This window comes from Anabrus simplex, chromosome 2 (genome assembly GCF_040414725.1).
Source record: "Anabrus simplex isolate iqAnaSimp1 chromosome 2, ASM4041472v1, whole genome shotgun sequence".
NCBI classification, from domain to species: domain Eukaryota; kingdom Metazoa; phylum Arthropoda; class Insecta; order Orthoptera; family Tettigoniidae; genus Anabrus; species Anabrus simplex.
This window is the reverse complement of record NC_090266.1, coordinates 376,599,097-376,620,396: the sequence shown is the minus strand read 5'-3', so window position 1 is coordinate 376,620,396 and position 21,300 is coordinate 376,599,097. Positions and strand designations below refer to the sequence as shown.

Below are 21,300 nucleotides of genomic sequence, written 5' to 3'. Positions count from 1 at the left end.
CAAAATGTAAAACTTTGACTAATAACTTTCAGTTTAAAACCGTAGCGAAGCACGGGTATTTTGCTAGTGTATATATATATTTAAACTTAGTCCTTTATTCAAATAAAATTCACCACCCTGGTATCTTCCTGAGTTTCACCATCTCAGAAGGGCAAATATACACACAGTGCTCAAAAACTTTTTTTGCATATTCTCGCCTAGTGCACATTTTATTTTGTTGTGTGTTTGGAAGCACATTATATATTACAAAGGTCATATATGAAGAAAAATCACATTCAGTCAGTTATACAAAAACAACAGAAACACAACAAAGCACAAGGTTGATAATGAGATATTTTGAACACAAAATGACCATTCCATGGTGTGGCCACCTGGGGCCCAGAAGCAAGCTTGAACATGACAAGGCACACTCAGCATCAAAGAATCCAACTTGTTTTGGAGCAATTACCCCATACTTGGATAGTAGCTTCAGTCAGTAGCTAGATTATAGCAGGAGGATTAGGACAGTGGGCAAACGAATGGATGAATGCAAAAAAGGGGCTAACCATCAAATTTGTGAAAACTGAGTTAGATGCTGCCATCTACTGTTAATTATATAAACTACATTTACTGAAGTGGGCTGCCATCAGGGCATTACTTATAAATACAAGGCTTCGAAGTTCTTGGGATATCTAAATCATCTTAACAGAATTGCAAAATCGGGCTAACTGATTGTTAATAAAACTTTGCATATGATAGCACTACAGTATCGGCACAATACATGTCCGGTTTTGTATGATGTTAATTCAAAGTGGACATAAAAATGCAGATATTATTATTATTATTATTATTATTATTATTATTATTATTATTATTATTATTATTATTATTATTCAGAGTATCCAATGTAAATTATGAAATTATGAAGTGTAATACGGACATTTGTTTCTTATTGGCCATATTGTTTATTTACAAACCAAGTGAAGATGGCTTCTGCTTCTGGAGGTGGGGATGCTTTACGTGATCATGATCAGAGTTTTACCAGTGGAAGTTACGGAAAATGCAAAAAGAAAATGTCAGAAACTGGGAAAGGGAAAAGCAGAAAAGGAAAAGGGTTAGTGGCGATTCTACAGAGGAGAACTGAGGGAAAAGAAATGCTTGGGTGTAGAGAGTAAATGTGCTGAAAAATGGTAATGGGTAAAAGCATTTTGTGTCTTCATATTCTGGCTAAGTATTTTTGTGTTCCATTCTGCTCTGTAGCTGAGCATGTTTACACACGCTCTACGAGAGGAATGAAGAGCTGCGATGTTCAGAGATCCAAGTTTCAAATCCCGGTGCTGACAGCAGCTATCCCGAGTGTGGTTTTACCTTGGGTACTTCCGCATTCCCTCTGGGCAAATGACGGGATAGTACCTTACTTCAAGTCCCCTGGCACCTACGCCATGATGACAACCAGCTATCGTTTGATTAACCTTTCTTCAATAGGCTGGATTATGATTAAGTGGCTGCATCTGAACATAATTTGTCCCACTCCCCTTGCGATTATCGATAAAACAGAGTTATATGCCAATGTTAAAAATAAAACTACTTCTTTCAGATGAAAATTTTTTTTAAATTTTATGCTCAATTTTTCTTCCATCGATGAGAAAGTCTCTTTCTCCAATTTTAAAAAAGGTGGTTAGCCCGTTTTTGAGTGCATCAATTCAATTGCTCTCTTCAGTTCATGCTACGCATGTTCACCATAGTTTGTCTACAGAATTTGCTGACCACACCATTCACTATACACAATGCATCTGAAGTAACTGACTGACCACTCCGGCTTGATAAACACGAACATTATCTTCCACTAATGCAAAGCCCTCACTTTGACAGCGTCCTGTAACTACTGTTTAGACGATACTATCTCTGTAAACTGGACCAGTCATGTTACCCTCGATAGGAATTAGAGGCGTGTGTTGTCCAAACGTGATCCCATGCCAAAACATGACAGAACAACCTTGCTGCTTATGGCACTCCAAAATAAGGAGCTCATTTCATCTCTCACCGGATAAGATCGTCTCCAGACTCTAATGCTCCTGCAAGCTTATGGTGACCTCATCAGAAAAGAGTGCACAATTCCACCATTCGTGATGTCATGAGTCATGAGCCCCGAGTTGTTACCCACCTCACATGAACTGCCTATGCTGTGGTTTAAGAGGAGCTTTTGGTACAGGTCCCCTTGATATCAGTCCCCGTCGTGCAGCTGATTTTACACTGATCTGCCATATTCACTCTGATGAAATTAGAGGCTCTCCAAAGACCCTGGTGGAAGACCCTTAAAAAAAGGTCTTAAGACATGATGAAAGCTACAAATACGGATACTCTGTGCAAGATATATATTTTGCGTGGGTGTCTCACCCATTGTCATTCAGCAACAGTTTTTGTGTCCGTCTCCCTGAACTTCTTCCAAACTCTGGAGACAACACTCTGACCCCACTCCAACAGCAGCAGTGACATCTACTAGTTACCATCCTTCTTGCAGCTATGTCACTATCAGTAGCAGTGCCAAGTTTCCCTCAGTGCTGCACGTGCTGTCTATATACCACTGACCTTACAAAGATGGTGTTAAATTGACCGATGCAACAAATGTCCTTTGACGGATCGAACCTGATCTACTTTTAGTGTCACACTGTCTCTCGAATACTGACCCACAGTGCATAATGTTTTTGAGGTATCATGACATGCCATGTGAAATCGTAATATGAAAATTTTTCTTGAGAACTGCATATATATTTCTGAATAGTTGATATTTACAAGTCCAGCCTTTTGGTGTAAGGGTAGCATGTCTGCCTTTACCTGGCTTGTACAAGTTCTTCCTGAGCTAAGGGCTGGAATGAAGTTCACTCAGCCACACGAAACCAACTGAGGAGCTCCAGGGGCAGCAGATCCAGTCAAGAAAACCACGTGATAGAGCTGAGGATGCTATCATGGCATACTAATTATCATGGTAGGTCAAGGCCCTTAGGCAATATACAGGGTGTTTCAGGAAGAATTCTAAATAATTCATGTAACAGTAGTAATTATTATTTGAAGTAGAAAAGGTCATGCCTATGTGTAAACATCTGTCCAATTTGCAATGTGCATGGAATTGTAGCAGTTTGCATGGTGCACATAAGAACAACCTTAATTTTTTTTTTTTTAATTAAAGACATACAAATGACTTGCTGATCTATTTATTGATGCAAAAATCCTACATAATGTGCAACAGTTCAACCAAATGACTTATTGGTGCCGTTTCTCCATTCACCAACCCCAAAATACTCTAACAAACAATTTATGGATAATAAATAATAACCGTTCAACACAAATGACTTACTGATGTATTTATTGCTGCACAAACCTATATCCTTTACAAAATTTTACAGTACATGTTCAAAAATCCCATCACCCACTTTAATGCACCTTTCTGTTCTCTTGACAACAGTAGGTGTAGCCCATCGGAGGTCATCTTGGCATTCGTTTATCAATGCAGAACTATGAATAATGCGAGTGATTAATATTTCTCTTGTGTTTATTTTCTGTGCAGATTTCACTTTTCATCCAACCCCAAAGACAAAAACTTGTTCTAAAGGATGTAGGATTGTGCATCAGTAAGCCATTTGTCACTTTGTAATATTTTTGTAAAATTGTTCTTATGCATACCAAACAAACCAGAAAAACCAAACCCCATGGCAATACAGCCCTTGAAGGGCCTTGGCCTACCAAGCGACCGCTGCTCAGCCCGAAGGCCTGCAGATTCCGAGGTGTCGTGTGGTCAACATGACGAATCCTCTCGGCCGTTATTCTTGGCTTTCTAGACTGGGGCCGCTATCTCACCGTCAGATAGCTCCTCAATTCTAATCACATAGTCTGAGTGGACCTCGAATCAGCCCTCAGGTCCAGGTAAAAATCCCTGACCTGGTCGGGAATTGAACCCGGGACCTCCGGGTAAGAGGCAGGCACGCTACCCCTATACCACGGGGCCGGCACGCGTACCAAACAAGCAGCTATAATTCCACACATAATGAAAATTAGATACAGTAAAACGTCGTTAAGATGTTTTTGCAGGGGACAATGAAAAAGAACATGTTAAGCGAGAAAACATCCTACTGAATACACAAATAAAAACTATCCAACAGGGATATGGAAACATTGGATACTATTTTTTTCTGACATTAGGGCATTTACACCATGTACCGGTGGGTACATTGAAAAGTATATCTAAAAGTATAAAAAAATATTTATCTGAACTATTTCTAAAGAGGAGAGGAGAGTATTAAAAGGTGTGAAAAACTTAAGGGAACAAATATGAAATCCTTTTCCACTGAGGCTTAGAAAATAACAACGGCACACTGAAAGGTGTTAAAAAAAACACCAGACAACAAATATGAAAACATCTGCACAGGGCTCCATAAAAATATTGAAGTATTATTGCAGATCACACTCTTTCTAAAACAAATGTTAGTAGAAGCATTTTATTTATTTCAGATGCAAGTTTCAACATTTGTGCCACCTCTGCACACTTAAGAGATGCAGATGCCAGTCAACTTTCTGACAGATTTTAATTAAGTCTTCATTAGCAAGGAATTTCATGACTTTTTCTGCACCCATAACTAGGCTATCACAAGACAAATACGCACCATGCTAGTCTATTTCACATGATTTGTTTCTAATCCAGATCGTGACAAATATTCGCTATGATACCCTTCACTGTACCATTCAACACAAAATAAATTTCTAACTTCTGAATGGATTGCAAAATACAAGCATAAACAGGCTCACTGTGTTATTTCGCAATCTTGCTGCTAACTGGCAAACAAAACTGAACATTCCTGAGGCTAACAGCTTGCTCCTCGAAGTGCAACTTCTCCTGTGAAATTCAGAAATTCAGGGCCTTTTCCTGTTAAAATGATACTGTGGTGAGGGCTTTTACCCAAGTTGGAAATCGCATTCCTTTCACAAGGGATGACAAATGACATTTTCAGGGCTAGGAAAAATGTTATTGTACTAAGCGGTAATAACGAAAATCTGTGACACGATAAGGGAGTTACTTTTTATACAGATTTAATACGATGAGAATCTCATCGGGATTTCAAATTTACGACATGTTAAACAGGAAAATGTGTTAATGAGGAACATACTAATGAGGTTTCACTGTACATGTTTGTACAAACTTCTGTGCTTGAAATAGTCCATATTAATGCTTCTGAACACATTTACTAATCCTCATGAACAAACCTGTATATCTCTCTATGCGCCACAAGGTGGGTTTGGTTTTGTTTGCTTTTGTTTGGCATTTAAAAAGGGATGTCCTGAGTGTTAACATCTCTATAACTGAAATCAGATGTTCAAGTATTGTCACCTTACCTACAGACAATCCTGCTTTAGTAATGCATGATTCAAGTCCAGCCAGTAGCTTTTCAATTGCAGATGCCCATTTCTGCTGTTCCTTATCTTCTGAATTAAGATACTTATGGAGCGCCTCATTGCAGCAGGCTTCACCCCAAGAGAAGCATTCCTACAACAAGCATAGCAGTTAATGAATCGAGAAGGAAAAAGCTATGAAAATAGCAAAATTGAAGAAAGAAGAAAAGCATAATATTACATTTGATATAATTTTATTTACCAATCAACACAGTCATCACAATCAATTAAGATGATAAAATTATGACTCACAAAGAAATATGCAGGACATACATATTTATAAAACATCCACATGTAGAAGAAAAGGACATGAAAAAGGAACATAAAAATAATGGCATGTGTCCTCCAAAGAGACCCAGGTACACGATTCAGATTGACAAACCCCCTGTATTTGCTGTGCCAGAGCACAAACTGCTGCCCACTGCTGTGCTTCAGAGTAGGATGTGAGGGAGGGAAAGTGGGATGTATGATAGACAGAGAATGCGTGAATGCATAAGTTTCATCATTTGACATGCACAGAATTGTCCTCGTCTCTTACAGGAAATATCAACAGTTTCTTCATTGAGCAGCCCCCGCCACCACCCACCCACACGCTATCGTCAGTCAAGGAATGCTCTCAATTATTTCTCCTACCGAGTAAGCGGCTGCGTGGTTTGTGTCGCATAGCCATCAGCTTGTATTCGGGAGACAGTGAGTTCGAACCCACAGTCGGCAGCCCTGAAGATGTTTTTCTGTGGTTTCCCATTTTCAAACCAGGCAAATGCTGGGGATCTACCTTAAATAAGGTCATGGTCACTGCCTTCCCACTCCTAGCCCTTTCCTTTCCTAACACTGCCATAAAACATATTTGTGTTGGTGCAACGTAAACCAAATTGTAAAAAAAAGATCATTTCTCCTCTGGTTTGTTGATCTCAGTAATGTTCCTTATTATTTAACATGCATGAAGATGCATCGCTGCCGTCACACAATCTTGCATTCCTTTACTCACAACACTGTAAGAGGAAATGTAACTTCAAAGCTCTTTAGTCTGTCGAACACACAAGTTAAATATAAGTATTATACTACGACATACCTGTAAAAAATATTATTAAACAAGAGATGAAAATACACACTATTTATTATAGGAGATTATTACTATGGTGCCAAATTTTCTTCTCTTTACAAAGGGTGTATCTAAATTATACCAGCAAAAAATCAGGGATGCTCTTTGTGTTATATATAAAGAACAATGTCACAATCCGGCTGACGGAGTTAACTGAGTCGGCACTGGAAAATATTCATAAGATATAAATTTCATTTCTGTTCCATACTGAAGTGCAATTATAAGAAATAAATTGACAATACAATACAATTTTCAACTGTATTGAAAAGGTCAAATTATTTCCTGCTGGAAAGTATGGCTTCCTTCTTAACTAATTGTAAAAGGAATGAAATAATGAAAGAAGCAATATGCCCAGTGGTCTGATTACAGTAAATCTTCAAAAATTTGAAAAAACTTCAAAAACATTAAAACTTTGATTTTCACGTGACCCCAACTTGGCAGGTTTGCTTCTGGTTCAGTCCGATGGTATTTGAAGGTGTTCAAATACGTCAGCCTTGAGTCGGTGGATTAAATGGCAAGTAAAAACACCCCTCAAGACTAAATTCCAGCACCTCGGCATCTCCAAAAACCATCAAAAGTAGTTAGATGGGTATAAAGATTATTATTATTATTATTTTCACGTTAGAAGTAAACTCCACGGGAGTTAAATCAGCTAAGCATGGAGGCTGTTTAAGTTGCCCATCACAGCATACCCATCTCACTGGATAATGATCATGTAAGTGCTGCATGACACAGAGAGTAAAATCGGTGGAGTGTCATTATGACACAGCCACACTCCCTGCCGAATAGCCAGAGGAACATCTGTCAATAATCAAGGCAGTTCGTCTACCAAGAAACAGTAGCATTCATCACAATTCACGTGACAGAGAAGTACATACACCCCAAGTTAAATGGTCACCAACAATGCTGGCCCAAATATTGACACTAAACCGACGCTGAAATGTGTGTACTACTGTCCAACGAGGGTTTTCCTCTGTCCTCCTTCACGCAGTCACCTGCCAATGGCAAAGAAGGTTGAATGACAAAGTTGGCGGCGATTAGGATGCCGGTCGCCATAAATCAGTGCGGCTTCTCATCAGTCATTTCTTCCTTGGTGTACCGAAACAGAGCCATTCACACCAATTTATACTTTAAAATTAATAGCCAATATGGACAGAACGAACTGTATACTGCTTATTGGAGCTGGGAAGCAGCTGCGTTAAACGAACAAATATTGTGTGCATTCACACCGAGCATTATCTTTATCTCCGTCTACTATACACCCCACATTCCCTCCCTTCCAACTCTAAAGCACAGCAGGCAGGCAGCAGAAATTTGCACTCTGGCAGAACATGCCTGGAAGTAACAATTATCCTCCTTTTTTTTTTTTTTACGGAAAATTTTCTCTGCTTTACATAACATGAAGAGCTATCCTGATTTCTTTGTCAGTATAATTAAGATACAGCCTGTATATCTCTCTGAAGATCATTTGTATTTCACAATCACCTTATCTTTACGAAGGGCAACACTAGATTATAGTTATAAGAGTAATATGTAAACGTCGAAGTTCACTCGGCTGGTACACAGACAAGAAATCAATTGTAGGCAACTTTTGTTCAAGCTGTACTGGATTTACATAATGTAAGCTCTCAAGATATAGTGAAAAAATGAAAATTCAGATGACAGAGGTACAGAATAGCAAGACGAAAATCTGACATACAATGACTCACCAAAGTGAGTCTCAGATGCAGGGAAAGGAAGTAAGGGAAGGACTTTAGATTAAAAAATTATATATTTGCAAAAAACGCATAAGGGGAAAAAATTACTAGCATTAAATTACCTGGGAAGGGAACGATAACAGTAACCGCAACATTCAGTATTTGAAAATTAGAATTTAACCGAGGGGTGATGATAAGGCTACATAAGAAGAAATATAAAAATCAAAGGTTTCTCTCTAATAAACTAAATTTAAAACTTACAAAATTTCAAGTGAGGAATGAGACAGTACAACAGAGAATGACGGGAAGAAAAAAGAAGAGAAAGTAACCCACCATCACTTAGGAGTGTGCAACTTGCCAAAAACAAGGTGAAGGCACAAACTTACAAAGGAACTATCAATACGGTCATATCGAAACCCACAATGCAATTTCACTTAGAGGATGAGGAAACCACAAAATAGCGATGTACAAAAATTGAGCTGCCATTTCAAATTGGAAGGTATTGAAATCTTGATTCAAAATCCGTGTGACAACGCAGCTACTAGAAAACCATTGCATCTTGCCGGTTGGTGTGGCGCACAGCGGAGTGGAGTTGCAGTTGTGCCGGAGAGAGAGAGAATGAACTTTTTTGCTACTTGCTTTACGTCGCACCGACACAGATATGTCTTATGGCGACGATGGGATAGGAAATGCCTAGGAAGTGGAAGGAAGCGGCCATGGCCTTAATTAAGGTACAGCCCCAGCATTTGCCTGGAGTGAAAATGGGAAACCACGGAAAACCATCTTCAGGGCTGCCGACAGTGGGGCTCAAACTCACTATCTCCCGATTACTGGATACTGGCCACACTTAAGCGACTGCAGCTATAGAGCTCAGTAGAGAATGAACTGGCAGGGTATCCTGTGCCAAGGCCACTTCATTGTTAGGGAACAAGTGTGAAACATAAAAGAGGTACGTTAATCACATGATAAAAACACAAGTATTTTCAGCACCATGCAAAATGCATATGCAATTTAAGGCCACATAGCTATTTAGTTTTCCTTACTTGTTTAAAGACAATATTTTGCAGGCAGTTCAAACTCTGGAGGTCTGTCCATTGTGCAATTGGTTGTGAACCACGAACATTTAATCGTGTCCTCTTTTCTTTTCTTTTTTTCCCCAAGTTGCCTTACATCACTCTGACACAGATACGTCTTATGGCGACGATGGGATGGGAAATGCCTAGGAAGTGGAAGGAAGCGGCCATGGCCTTAATTAAGGTACAGCCCCAGCATTTGCCTGGAGTGAAAATGGGAAACCATGGAAAACCATCTTCAGGGCTACTGACAGTGGGGCTCGAACCCACGATCTCCCGAATACTGGACACTGGCCACACTTAAGTGACTGCAGCTATTGAGCTCGGTGATCACGTCCTTGAACCGTTGGGAACAAAATTTAAAATGGAGGAGTGCATTTTCAGTATGCTGTTTCTCTGATAAACATTAAGCAAAGTCTTCATAAGCCAGCACGTCTGTTAAACGGTGATAGAAAGCCTTCCATTGCCGGAATGTCCAAGAGCTATATTTCCCCTGCTGTGCCGGGAAGAATGTCTTCAAGAAAGCTTTTATCACTGTAAGTAGTCCAGGAATCTAACAGCAGCAAACAATTGTCTTCAGCAAATGAGAAGAAGGCTTCCTTAAATCAATACTTCAATTCATTTTTTAACATTTCCCCTGATTTTGTGGCTGTTATGATTACATTTTTGGCATGAAACACTTCCTTGGAAACTCTTGGACTGGAAATTTCAGTACCCACTTGTAGTATACGGTAATGTATCATTTTGGGAAAAGAGTACTGGCCATACTATCTGTACGCTTAATTGTGTACAAATGGGTGAGCGCACCAACTGATTGAATAACCGTTTCTGTATGTTCTCACCAACAGACGATAGAGTCTTAGCACTTTCATATCACACACAAAACCACTCTGATCTGTATTGCATATTGAACATGGGGAATACTGTAAAAATCGCTCTGTAGTTGCTCCAACAAACTTCTCTACGACTATAATTTTCCTCTTCTTCTTGCAGGTACTTACGGGAAACAATTTTTTTCTTTTACCTCCCTACTTATGATTCTGTACTTTTTATTGAAGTAACCCAATCAACCAGTAGATGCACTGAAATTATTTTGACCCATTGAAGTCTCTCTTGAAAGTTCCATGGCCCACGGTAGCAGATCTTCATTGCATACATTCCACTTCACCCTTCTTGATTCTGCAAAGCGAGAAAACAATTCTTTATACATCAGTTTCCTGCGTTCAACGGAACCTACTGATGCAGACTCTGATTGGCACTTCCACATGCACAGTCATCGTAGTGATGCCACCACACGACTTTTTTGTTTTTTTTTTGCAAAAGCTGCCCCCCTTTCTTATTTAACCATAAATGTACAGTTCCTCTTGTACGCAAGATCTACGACATGTTTCACTTCCTTCTGTGGACTGGAAGCATAGCTTGAACTCTTAGATTTGTCGGGTAAATGCCATGTCCCTTCACTGGATTGATGAGAATCAGACTGGGGCTCAAACTTGGATCAGTAACACGTTTCATACCCGACAATGGTGTGTTGCTGACGAGGTGTTGCTGCTTCCACTATCCCTTTCGCTCCCACTATTTCTCTCCAGACACGACTCCATAGGCAATGTTGGCACCTATGGGATGATTTTCAAATAGTTGAATCACATGTCGACCCTTCACCCATTATTCCAAAGTTATTTGACGAGAACAACAATCCCTTTCATGGAAATACAGTAACTTAATGCGTGCTCTTAGAACATTAGGCGGATTCATGAATTCTCTCTCAAAGAAACATGTGCTAACTGACTTGCACAGAAAGCTCAAGGTAACGTGCTCACTTCAGCAAGTCACCAGGGCTGTCCACGTCTAGCTACATGCTAATGAGTGCAACCTTATTAGATATTTTCATATTGATTTCAGGACCTAACAGCTCAAAATGGCAGATGAAATTTTGTACACCGATTTTTAATGGTCCCCTCATCCTCTCTGTGAAATTTAATTGTCGGTTTCGATATGAGCGTATTGATAGTTCCCTTTTTAGAAACATACAAGGAACAGAAAACATCTAATAAAGAACAAATTAAAATTATCCAAGGCTAAGTATAAAGATCATAATCAATCAACACCTGAGAAAGGATGAATGTATTTGGGTCACCGGTCCATGGACTGCTTTGATGCAGTCTCCGTGCCACCCAATCTTGTGCTAACTTCTTCATTTCTATGTAACTACTATATCCTATATCTACTTTATTATGTTTATCATATTCATGCCATGGTCAATCCCTGCCCTTCTTACCCCCTAGAGTTTCCTCGAAAACCAAATGAACAAGTCCTGTGTGTCTTAAGATGTATCCTATCATTCCTATCTCTTCTCCTGATCAAATTGTGGCAAATAGTTCTCCCATCACCCATTCGACTCCATATCTCTTCATCCGTGATTAGATCTAACCATCACCCATTCGACTCCATATCTCTTCATCCGTGATTAGATCTAACCATCTCACATTCAGCATTCTTCTGTAACACCACATTTCAAAAGCTTCTACTGTCTTTCATTCTGAGCTAGTTATTGTTCATGTTTCACTTCCATAAAATGCCACACTCCAAATGAAAGTTTTCAAAAACATTTTTCTAATTCCTAAATCAATACCTGAAGTGAGCAAATATCTTTTCTTAAGAAAGAGCTTCCTTACTTGTGCTAGTCTGCATTTTATGTCATCCTTGCTTCTGCCTTCATATGTTATCCTGCTACCCAAGTAACAATATTCATCTACTGCCTTAAAGACTTAATTTCCTAGTCTAATATCTGCTGCACCATCTGACTTCATTCTGACTGCATTCCATTACTTTTGTTTTCAATTTATTTATTTTCACTTCGTACCCCTTCTCTAAGGCTGAGTCTCTACCAACCAGCATTTTCTCCAGATCATCTGCAGACTCAGATAAAATAACATTATCATCAGCAAATCTCAAAGATTTAATTTCCTTTCCTTAGATTTTGATTTCCTTTCCAAATTACTTTATGATTTCCTTGACTACCTCTTCTCCATAATAGACACTGAAAAGGAGAGGGACAACAGCCTTGCCACACTACTTTGTGAATTGTTGCTTCTTTTTCAAGACACTCGATTCTTATTATTGCAAACTGATTTCTGTAAAGACTGTAGATAATTCTTCTTTCCCTGTATCTGATCCCAATCACCTTCAGAATCTTGAACAGTCCAATCAATATTATTGAATGCCTTTGTAGATCTACAAATGCCATGTGTGTGGGCTTGTACTTAATTCAATCCTCTAGGATCAGACGTCAAGTCAGGATTGCTTCATGTGTTCCTACATTTTTTCTCAAGTCAAATGTATTTTCTCCCAACTTGACTTCAGCTTGTCTTTCCATTCTTCGATAAATAATACATGTTTAAATTTTGCAAGTGTGAGATACTAAACTAATGGTGTGGCAGTTTTCAAACTTATCAGCACCAGTTTTCTTGGGAAAACGTATAACAATCTTTCAAGTTTAAGAACTTCATATTAAATCCGTATTGAACCGAGAATATACTGGGAACAAAATAGTGGGGTCCACCTATCCAATACAACACAATGTTATAACATGAATTATAACATTTTATTAATGAGACCGGTTTCAATGTGTGTATGCATCATCTTCAGCCATAAACTGGAAAACAGACAATAACAATTTAAGGTTACAAAAACAATGCATAATAAATATGTATACTAATCTTGTGGATAAATTACAGAAATTGACATGATTAAAAAAATGAGCTGGGAACAAGAACTTATACCTTAAAAGTTCTCTTTTTAAAATATGTTACGTTATTTTAAGAAAGAACACTACACACAATTTTAATGACCAGTATTTCAATCAAAGTTCTGAAAATGTTTTTTGACTGAAGCTCCTAAAATTTGTTTCCTACATTTCAAGACTCGAACTTTCATCAAGAGGACTTTCACTTTGTTAAGACTTTCACTTTGTTAAGACTTTACTCGTTCAGAAAAAGATAACTTTTAAGCTAGTGTTATAAGTTATTGTTCCCGGCTCATGTTTTTAATCAGGTCAATTTCTACCAATTATCCACAAGATTAGGGTACATATTTATTGAAGATTGTTTTTGTAACCTTAAATTGTTATTGTCTGTTTTCAACTTTATGGCTGAAGATGATGCATACACGCATTGAAACCGGTCTCATTAATAAAATGTTATAATTCATCTTATAACATTGTGTTGTATTGAATAGGTGGACCCCACTATTTTGTTCCCAACATTCTGCCAAAAAAAAGATGGCACTTCTTCTGTATCATACATCTTACACAGTAAATGGAATAACCTCACCATGTTGGTTTCTCATAAGCCAGTCAGTAATTCCGAGGGTATGTCATCAATTCCAGGTGCCTTGTTCCTATCTTGGTCTTTCAAAGCTCTGTTGAATTCTGACCTCAAAAGTGGGTCTCCTATTTCATCAGCATCAACAGCGTCTTCTTGTTCCAGAACATTATCATCAAATTCTTTCCCTTGATACAGTTGTTGGATATGTTCCTGCCATCTTTCTGCCTTGTCCACTTTCATTAGTAGTAGTCATCCATCTGAGCTCTTAATATTCATACACCTAGTTTTTCTTTCTTCAAAACTTTCCTTGATTTTCCTGTATGCAGCATCTACCTTTCCTACAACCAACCTACCTTCAAAATCCTTTCACTTCTCATTCAGCCATTCTTCCTTAGCAGCCTTGCATTTTCTAGCTACTTCATTCTTTGATCGCCTGTGCTCTTTTCTGCCCCCCTTATTTTTTCGTTGTTCGTCAGTCAGGTCTAATACCTTCCACTGAATTTTACCTGTCATACCCTGTGTTCATGGCCTTCCTTCAGCAGCCCTAGTGATCTCATTCTTCAGGACTGTCCACTCTTCATCTATCGTGTTTCCTCCAGACTTTTCATTGAATCCTTCTGCCTGTTTCTTTAAGTAATCCGTCATACTCTTTCCTTTCAACTTATCTAGATCCCATCTTCTTGCATTCCTTTCTCCAACTTATGATGACAATTCATGACCACCAAGTTGCAGTTAGAGTCTACGTCTGCTCCCAGAAAGGCCTTGTATATCAAATAATATTCCAAGCATGTTATTAGACAATCACCATGAAAATAAAGAACATAGAGGGAAGAGAAATGAAATGGCGTATGGCTTTTAGTGCCGGGAGTGTCCGAGGACAAGTTCGCCTCGCCAGATGCAGGTCCTTCGATTTGACAGCCGCAGGCGACCAGCGCGTCATGAGGAGGATAAAATGATGACGAAGACGACACATACTCACAGCCCCCGTGCCAGCGAAATTAACCAATTATGGTTAAAATTAGAGGGAAGAGAGATGTGTGACAATGGAAATATGATGACAGAATGGCACTGCAGATAGAGGATTCAAAACTGACAACTCACGGTATCTTTTAGACTTTATATAATAATAGAACTGTGTGCTCAAAGTGTGTTGTGATTGTTGGGAAAAATGGGTGTAGGTCTTGAAATGCTATGTTCAGAGTTAAGACCACAATGATACTGCTATTTTAGAGCTGAACTGGAGAAAACTGGAAGATGGAGGATTTCTCTGATACTCTCACAATAATTTGTTAAGAAGGAAGCTATATTTTCCAGTGTTGACTCAGTTAAATGTAACTTAAAAAGCTTTTCAGTGTGTCGAACACAAAAGTTCAATATATAATGCAATAACATACCTGTAAAAAAAGCTATAAAACATGGAATAAAAAATTCACACTATCAAAAGAAGAATGACATGTTTTGTTCTTAAAATATATCCATCAGATTCTATCAAGCCACACTCAATACTTGGAAATATTTATGTTTACTTCTGTCCAAACACTTAGGAATTTGAAATTTGGAACTTATCCTACTGCAGTTCTGCTTTGTCTCCGCTCCAGCATACAAAGCGAGGCATTTCAAAAACCGTTGCTCTTACATTGGCTCGAACCCAGCTGGCTGCAAGTACGTGGACCCTCCATTGCATCACGACCCCCACCCCGGCCAGGTCAAAGATACGCTCTACTTCGCCTTCAAGTGCTTTACCCTTAGAGTTATCATTGTTGTTGCCATCTTTATTTACATTCTTTTTAATTTCCTTTACGATGCACCAAAACAGATAGGTCCTATCGCGACAACAGAATAGGAAAGTGCTAGAGTGAGAAGGAAGTGACTGAGGACATAAATAAGGTACAGCCCAAGCATTTGCCTGGTGTGAAAATGGGAAACCATGGAAAACTCTTCAGGGCTGCTGACAGTGAAGTTCCAACCCACTATCTCCCGAATGCATGTTCAGAGCTGCGCACCCCTGACCACACGGCATATCCCTCGGTATTATTATAATTTCTCGTGCTTCAATTCCTTTTTTAAATATTCAGGGCTTCTTAATCAGCATTTTATGGTCTATTATACTGGTAATTTTATTAATATTACTATTCTTTTCAAATTAATGTTCTTGTAAGGTGATGATATTTTTAGTGATATATGATAATCTAAAATTTTGTCTTGAGTGGCGAAGACTGTGTGTAAATTCAGGGGATTTACTACAGATAAGAATATCCTAACCCATATTCCAGACCGTTAACCCTTGAATGCCCGAATTTTTCATTTTTTGAAATGTTCAATTTTTCTTAATAAACATTCTTAGGATAGGTTATTATTCAAGGAAGATCCATTATTTTGAAGCAAACATGTTTAGTTTCGGAAATATAGGGTGTTGCATATATGCAACGCTGGGCGCTTACGTAGTAGTCGGCAAGGTACCAACACATATTGTTTTCTTCGATAAAATAATGAAAATAAGAGGACAGTGAGCGTGGAGAAGAAGATAATAAGCTATTGTTGAGTTGATTATTTACTAAGAGACAAAATAAAATAGTTTATATACAATAAGACATTATTTACAGTACCTATTATATACATACAGTAATCAAAATAAATATATTTATTGGAAAATATTAAAAACTGACAGGGTATTCAGAGTTCATCAGTTTATTGGTGTGATCATTTGCTGTGGGTTTCTCTGAAGACTCAGTGATCTGTATGTCCCTTTCTGTGGAACGGAATTAAGCAGCTTATGCAGAGCCCAATGTCACACTTTACACACGCTGCACGGACTATGCTAGAGCATTTCTCATATGCACACCGTCTTATTTGATATTCAGGGATATACATCACATATTCAGATATATACATCACAAGGTGGTCTCGCCCGTCGTACCGTACAAATTCATGTACGCAACCTTCCCTCACGTGCGAGAGCAATGGGCGCCCCGCTCCCCTGGACTCCGTGCCGTAGGTTTTGATGTAGTATTGTGCCACTTCCCGCTTGAACTGGAGCTGCGTCATTTTAGGCCGTGACATGTTGCTGAGGTACCAAGCATTTTGCAGGCTGACGTCTAAAATCCAGTAAAAAATTACCCACCACCATTTTTTGCTCCTAATTGTCACGCAGAATCTGTTGACGTTCTCGCCCACGAGATCTTTTCCTCCCATAAATGTATTATAAATTCCAAATAGTGCAGGGCGTTCTACCATGATGACTTTCTCATCCACCCAGGAACATCTCTTGATCAGATCTAGTGGGAAGACAGGATGAACTGTAGAAGCAACATTGGTACATAAGGAAGTGATTTGACAAAGGATCTGCCTAGCGTTGCGAATATGCAACGCCGGGAATATGTGGATCTCACTCGCCCACGAGTTATTAATTGTAAAAGGAATCATGCTACATTCAAACTCTGATTAATTTACTTCCAGAATTTCCTAAAAGAGGTTAATTATTTCCAAATCATAAAATTATATAGCGAATCTTACCTCTTACGGTATGCCATTGTGATAGCTGGAACACACGGCGAACTTCAAACATGCACCTCGTCAACAATCAAGCGGCGACTATTGATTAACCGACTCATAACAAAGCACACTTCCCTTTACCAAATACGTGCGCAATTTTCATTCTTTTACTGGAGAATAACTTCATACATTGAAGGAAAAAAGCACCGGCACGCCGTTGCACATATGCAACGCTAGGCTTTCATGGGTTAAATCAGAGATTACGTCCTGCGGGATTCATTAAACACTAATGCAAAAGTCTAAAGATTGTCCAGATGTTAATTAAGTAGAGCGAAGAGGGGAGAGTAATTTAGAATTGTATGGTCATTTAGGTTGATTTTGTTACCTCTTTCTGCGATGTAAATTTCGATTGCTTCTTTAATATTCAAATATTTACTTTTATTCAAGATGTACAAGATTTTTAGATCTTAGTTGATGTCTGTGAAATAGTGTGAACTATCATGTGTGTGCTCTAGGAAGGTTAAACGTCTATTGTATATGATAGCATTTTTGTGTTCTTTGTATCTTTTGTCGAAATTACATCTTGTTTGGCACATATATGCGGCATTGCAGTCAGGTTCTTGGCACTCAAGTGCCAAGACTTGTGATGTGGAGAATGGGCCGTTTTTGCTTGGGTTGCTTTGCTGATCTGTTTTTGTATTGTGTTGTGTTGTTTGTTCTAAAGGCTACTTTTAGACCTTGTTTTTTTGAACATCAATCAATCAATCAATCAATCAATCAATCAATCAATCAATCAATCAATCAATCAATCAATCGACACTGATGCATTTAGGGCAGTCGCCCAGGTGGCAGATTCCCTATCTGTTGTTTTCCTAGAATTTTCCTAAATGAATTTCAAAGAAATTAGAAATTTATCAAACATCTCCCTTGGTAAGTTATTCCAATCCCTAACTCCCCTTCCTATAAATGAATATTTGCCCCAGTTTGTCCTCTTCAATTCCAACTTTATCTTCATATTGTGATCTATCCTACTTTTATGAACGCCACTCAAACTTATTCGTCTACTAATGTCATTCCACGCCATCTCTCCACAGACAGCTGGGAACATACCACTTATTGCAGGTTATAATTTTTTTTTCCGTCCGTACTGAAGATCTACTTGTGATATAAATTCTTATAATTTTGTTAAATACCACCTATTCAATACAATAAAAACGTAATAAAAACTTACATATTTATTAAGTTGTTGATATGGTACATGTTTCGCTCCTTTTTCGTGAGCATCATCAGCCAAATATCATTTACTTAAGGTTATATAAGGTCATGCATCTATTGGATTAAATTTATATGTTTCGCTCCTTTATCGTGAGCAACATCAGCTGAATATAATTTACTAGGTTATGTAAGATCATGAATCTATTCTATTGGATTAAATTATGCTTGTAAACCTGATTGACAACTTAATAAATATGTAAGTTTTTATTAAGTTTTTATATTATTGAATAGGTGGTATTTAACAAAATTATAAGAATTTATATCACATACCACTTAGTCGAGCAGCTCTTCTTCTTTCTCTCAATTCTTACCAGCCCAAACTTTGCAACATTTTTGTAACGCTACTCTTTTGTCGGAAATCACCCAGAAGAAATCGAGCTGCTTTTCTTTGGATTTTTTCCAGTTCTTGAATCAGGTAATCCTGGTGAGGGTCCCATTCACTGGAACCATACTCTAGTTGGGGTCTTAACAGAGACTTATATGCCCTCTCCTTCACATCCTTACTACAACCCCTAAACACCCTACAAGTTGACCTACATGTGCAGAGATCTGTACCCTTTATTTACAATCCCATTTATGTGATTACCCCAATGAAGATCTTTCCTTATATTACCACCTAGATACTTACAATGATCCCTAAAAGGAACTTTCTCCCCATCAAAGCAGTAATTAAAACTAAGAGGACTTTTCCTATTTGTGAAACTCACAACCTGACTTAAAACACCGTTTATCAACATACCATTGCCTGCTGTCCATCTCACAACATTTTCGAAGTCACGTTGCAGTTGCTCACAATCTTGTAACTTATTACTTTATGGAGAATAATATCATCCGCAAAAAGCCTTATCTCTGATTCCACTCCTTTATTCATATCATTTATATATATAAGAAAATACTGCCTTGAGGAACTCCCTTCTTAATTATTACAGGGTCAGATAAAGGTTCATCTACTCTTATTCTCTGAGATCTATTTTCTAGAAATATAACAACCCATTCAGTCACTCGTTTGTCTAGTCCAATTGCACTCATTTTTGCCAGTAGTCTCCCATGTTCCACACTATCAAATGCTTTAAACAGGTCAATCGCGATACAGTCCATTTGACCTCCTGAATCCAAGATATCTGCTATATCTTGCTGGAATCCTACAAGTTGACCTACAGTGGAATAACCTTTCCTAAAACCGAACTGCCTTCTATCCAACCAGTTATTAATTTCACAAACATGTCTAATATAATCAGAAAGAATGCCTTCCCAAAGCTTACATACAATGCACGTCAAACTTACTGGCCTGTAATTTTCAGCTTTATGTCTATCACCCTTTCCTTTATCCCACAGGGGCTCCCTATAGCAACCCTCCATTCATCTGGTATAGCTCCTCCGACCAACAATAATCTAATAAGTACTTCAGATATGGTACTATATCCCAACCCATTGTCTTTAGTATATCCCCAGAAATCTTATCAATTCCAGCCGCTTTTCTAGTTTTCAACTTTTGTACCTTATTGCAAATATCATTGTTATCATATGTAATTTTTTATACTTCTTCAGCCTTAGTCTCCTCCTCTATCTGGACATTATCCTTGTAACCAACAATCCTTACATACTGCTGACTGAATACTTCTGCCTTTTGAAGATCCTCACATACACACTCCCCTTGTTCATTAATTATTCCTGGAATGTCCTTCTTGGAACTTGTTTCTGCCTTAAAATACCTATACATAGCCTTCCATTTTCCACTAAAATTTGTATGACTGCCAATTATGCTTGCCATCACGTTATCCTTAGCTGCCTTCCTTGCTAGATTCAATTTTCTAGTAAGATCCTTTAGTTTCTCCTTACTTCCACAGCCAATTTCTTTCCAGTCTGCACCTCCTTCTTAGTCTCTATTATAATAAGGTGTGTCATTACCATCCCTTATCTCCCTTAAAGGTACAAACCTGTTTTCGCATTCTTCATCAATTTCTTTAAACCCATCCCAGAGTCTGTTTACATTTTTATTTACCGTTTTCCACCAATCATACATACTTTTTAGAAACTGCCTCATGCCTGCTTTATCAGCCATATGGTACTGCCTAATAGTCTTACTTTTAAGACCTTCCCTTCTATCACATTTATTTTTAACTACGACAAAAACAACTTCATGATCACTAATACCATCTATTACTTCAGTTTCCCTATAGAGCTCATCTGGTTTTATCAGCACCACATCCAGGATATTTTTCCCTCTGGTTGGTTCCATCACTTTCTGAATCAGCTGTCCTTCCCATTATTCCCATACTAACTTATTTGCCATCTGTTGGTCATGCTTCCTGATGTTCGCATTTCCTTCCCAATTTACATCTGGCAAATTCAGATCTAATACCAATATAATGGTCCGTTATTGGACATTATAAATTTTCCAGCTAACTCATTCTTGGTTGCCTGCGTTACTCATTCAGGACAAATATTTTAGGTTCCCTATGGGAATCAACATCTACATCAAATTCAGATCTCCCGCTACTATCACATTTCTTTCCATGTCGTTTCCCACATAGCTGACTATCCTACCAAATAATTCCGAATGTGCGTCAGTGCTACCCTTTCCCAATCTGTACACTCCAAATATATCAAGTTGCCTATTATCTTTAGGAATGAGCCTTACACCTAGAATTTCATGTATCTCATCTGTAGCTTTTTCGTAGCTTACAAATTCTTCTTTCACCAGAATGAACACTCCCCCTCCCACCATTCCTATCCTATCTCTACGATACATACACCGGTGCCGTGAGAAAATTTCTGCATCCATTATATCATTTCTCAGCCATGATTCAACTCCTGGTAAGTATATATCTATTAAATTACTCAATTCTATTCCTTTCTTTACAATACTTCTACAGTTCAACAGTAACAATTTTATGTCATCGATACTTGATTTT

General features: G+C 38.3%; 1 protein-coding gene across 1 annotated transcript in view; it reads right to left on the bottom strand.

Moving 5' to 3' along the window:
- LOC136863554 (calcineurin-binding protein cabin-1) overlaps nt 1-21,300 on the bottom strand; it is a 609,489-nt gene that overhangs the window by 243,826 nt on the left and 344,363 nt on the right. The window contains exon 14 of the mRNA XM_068225987.1: nt 5,365-5,515. Within this exon, the coding sequence (XP_068082088.1) occupies nt 5,365-5,515 (151 nt within the window). The remainder of the gene's footprint in view (nt 1-5,364; nt 5,516-21,300) is intronic.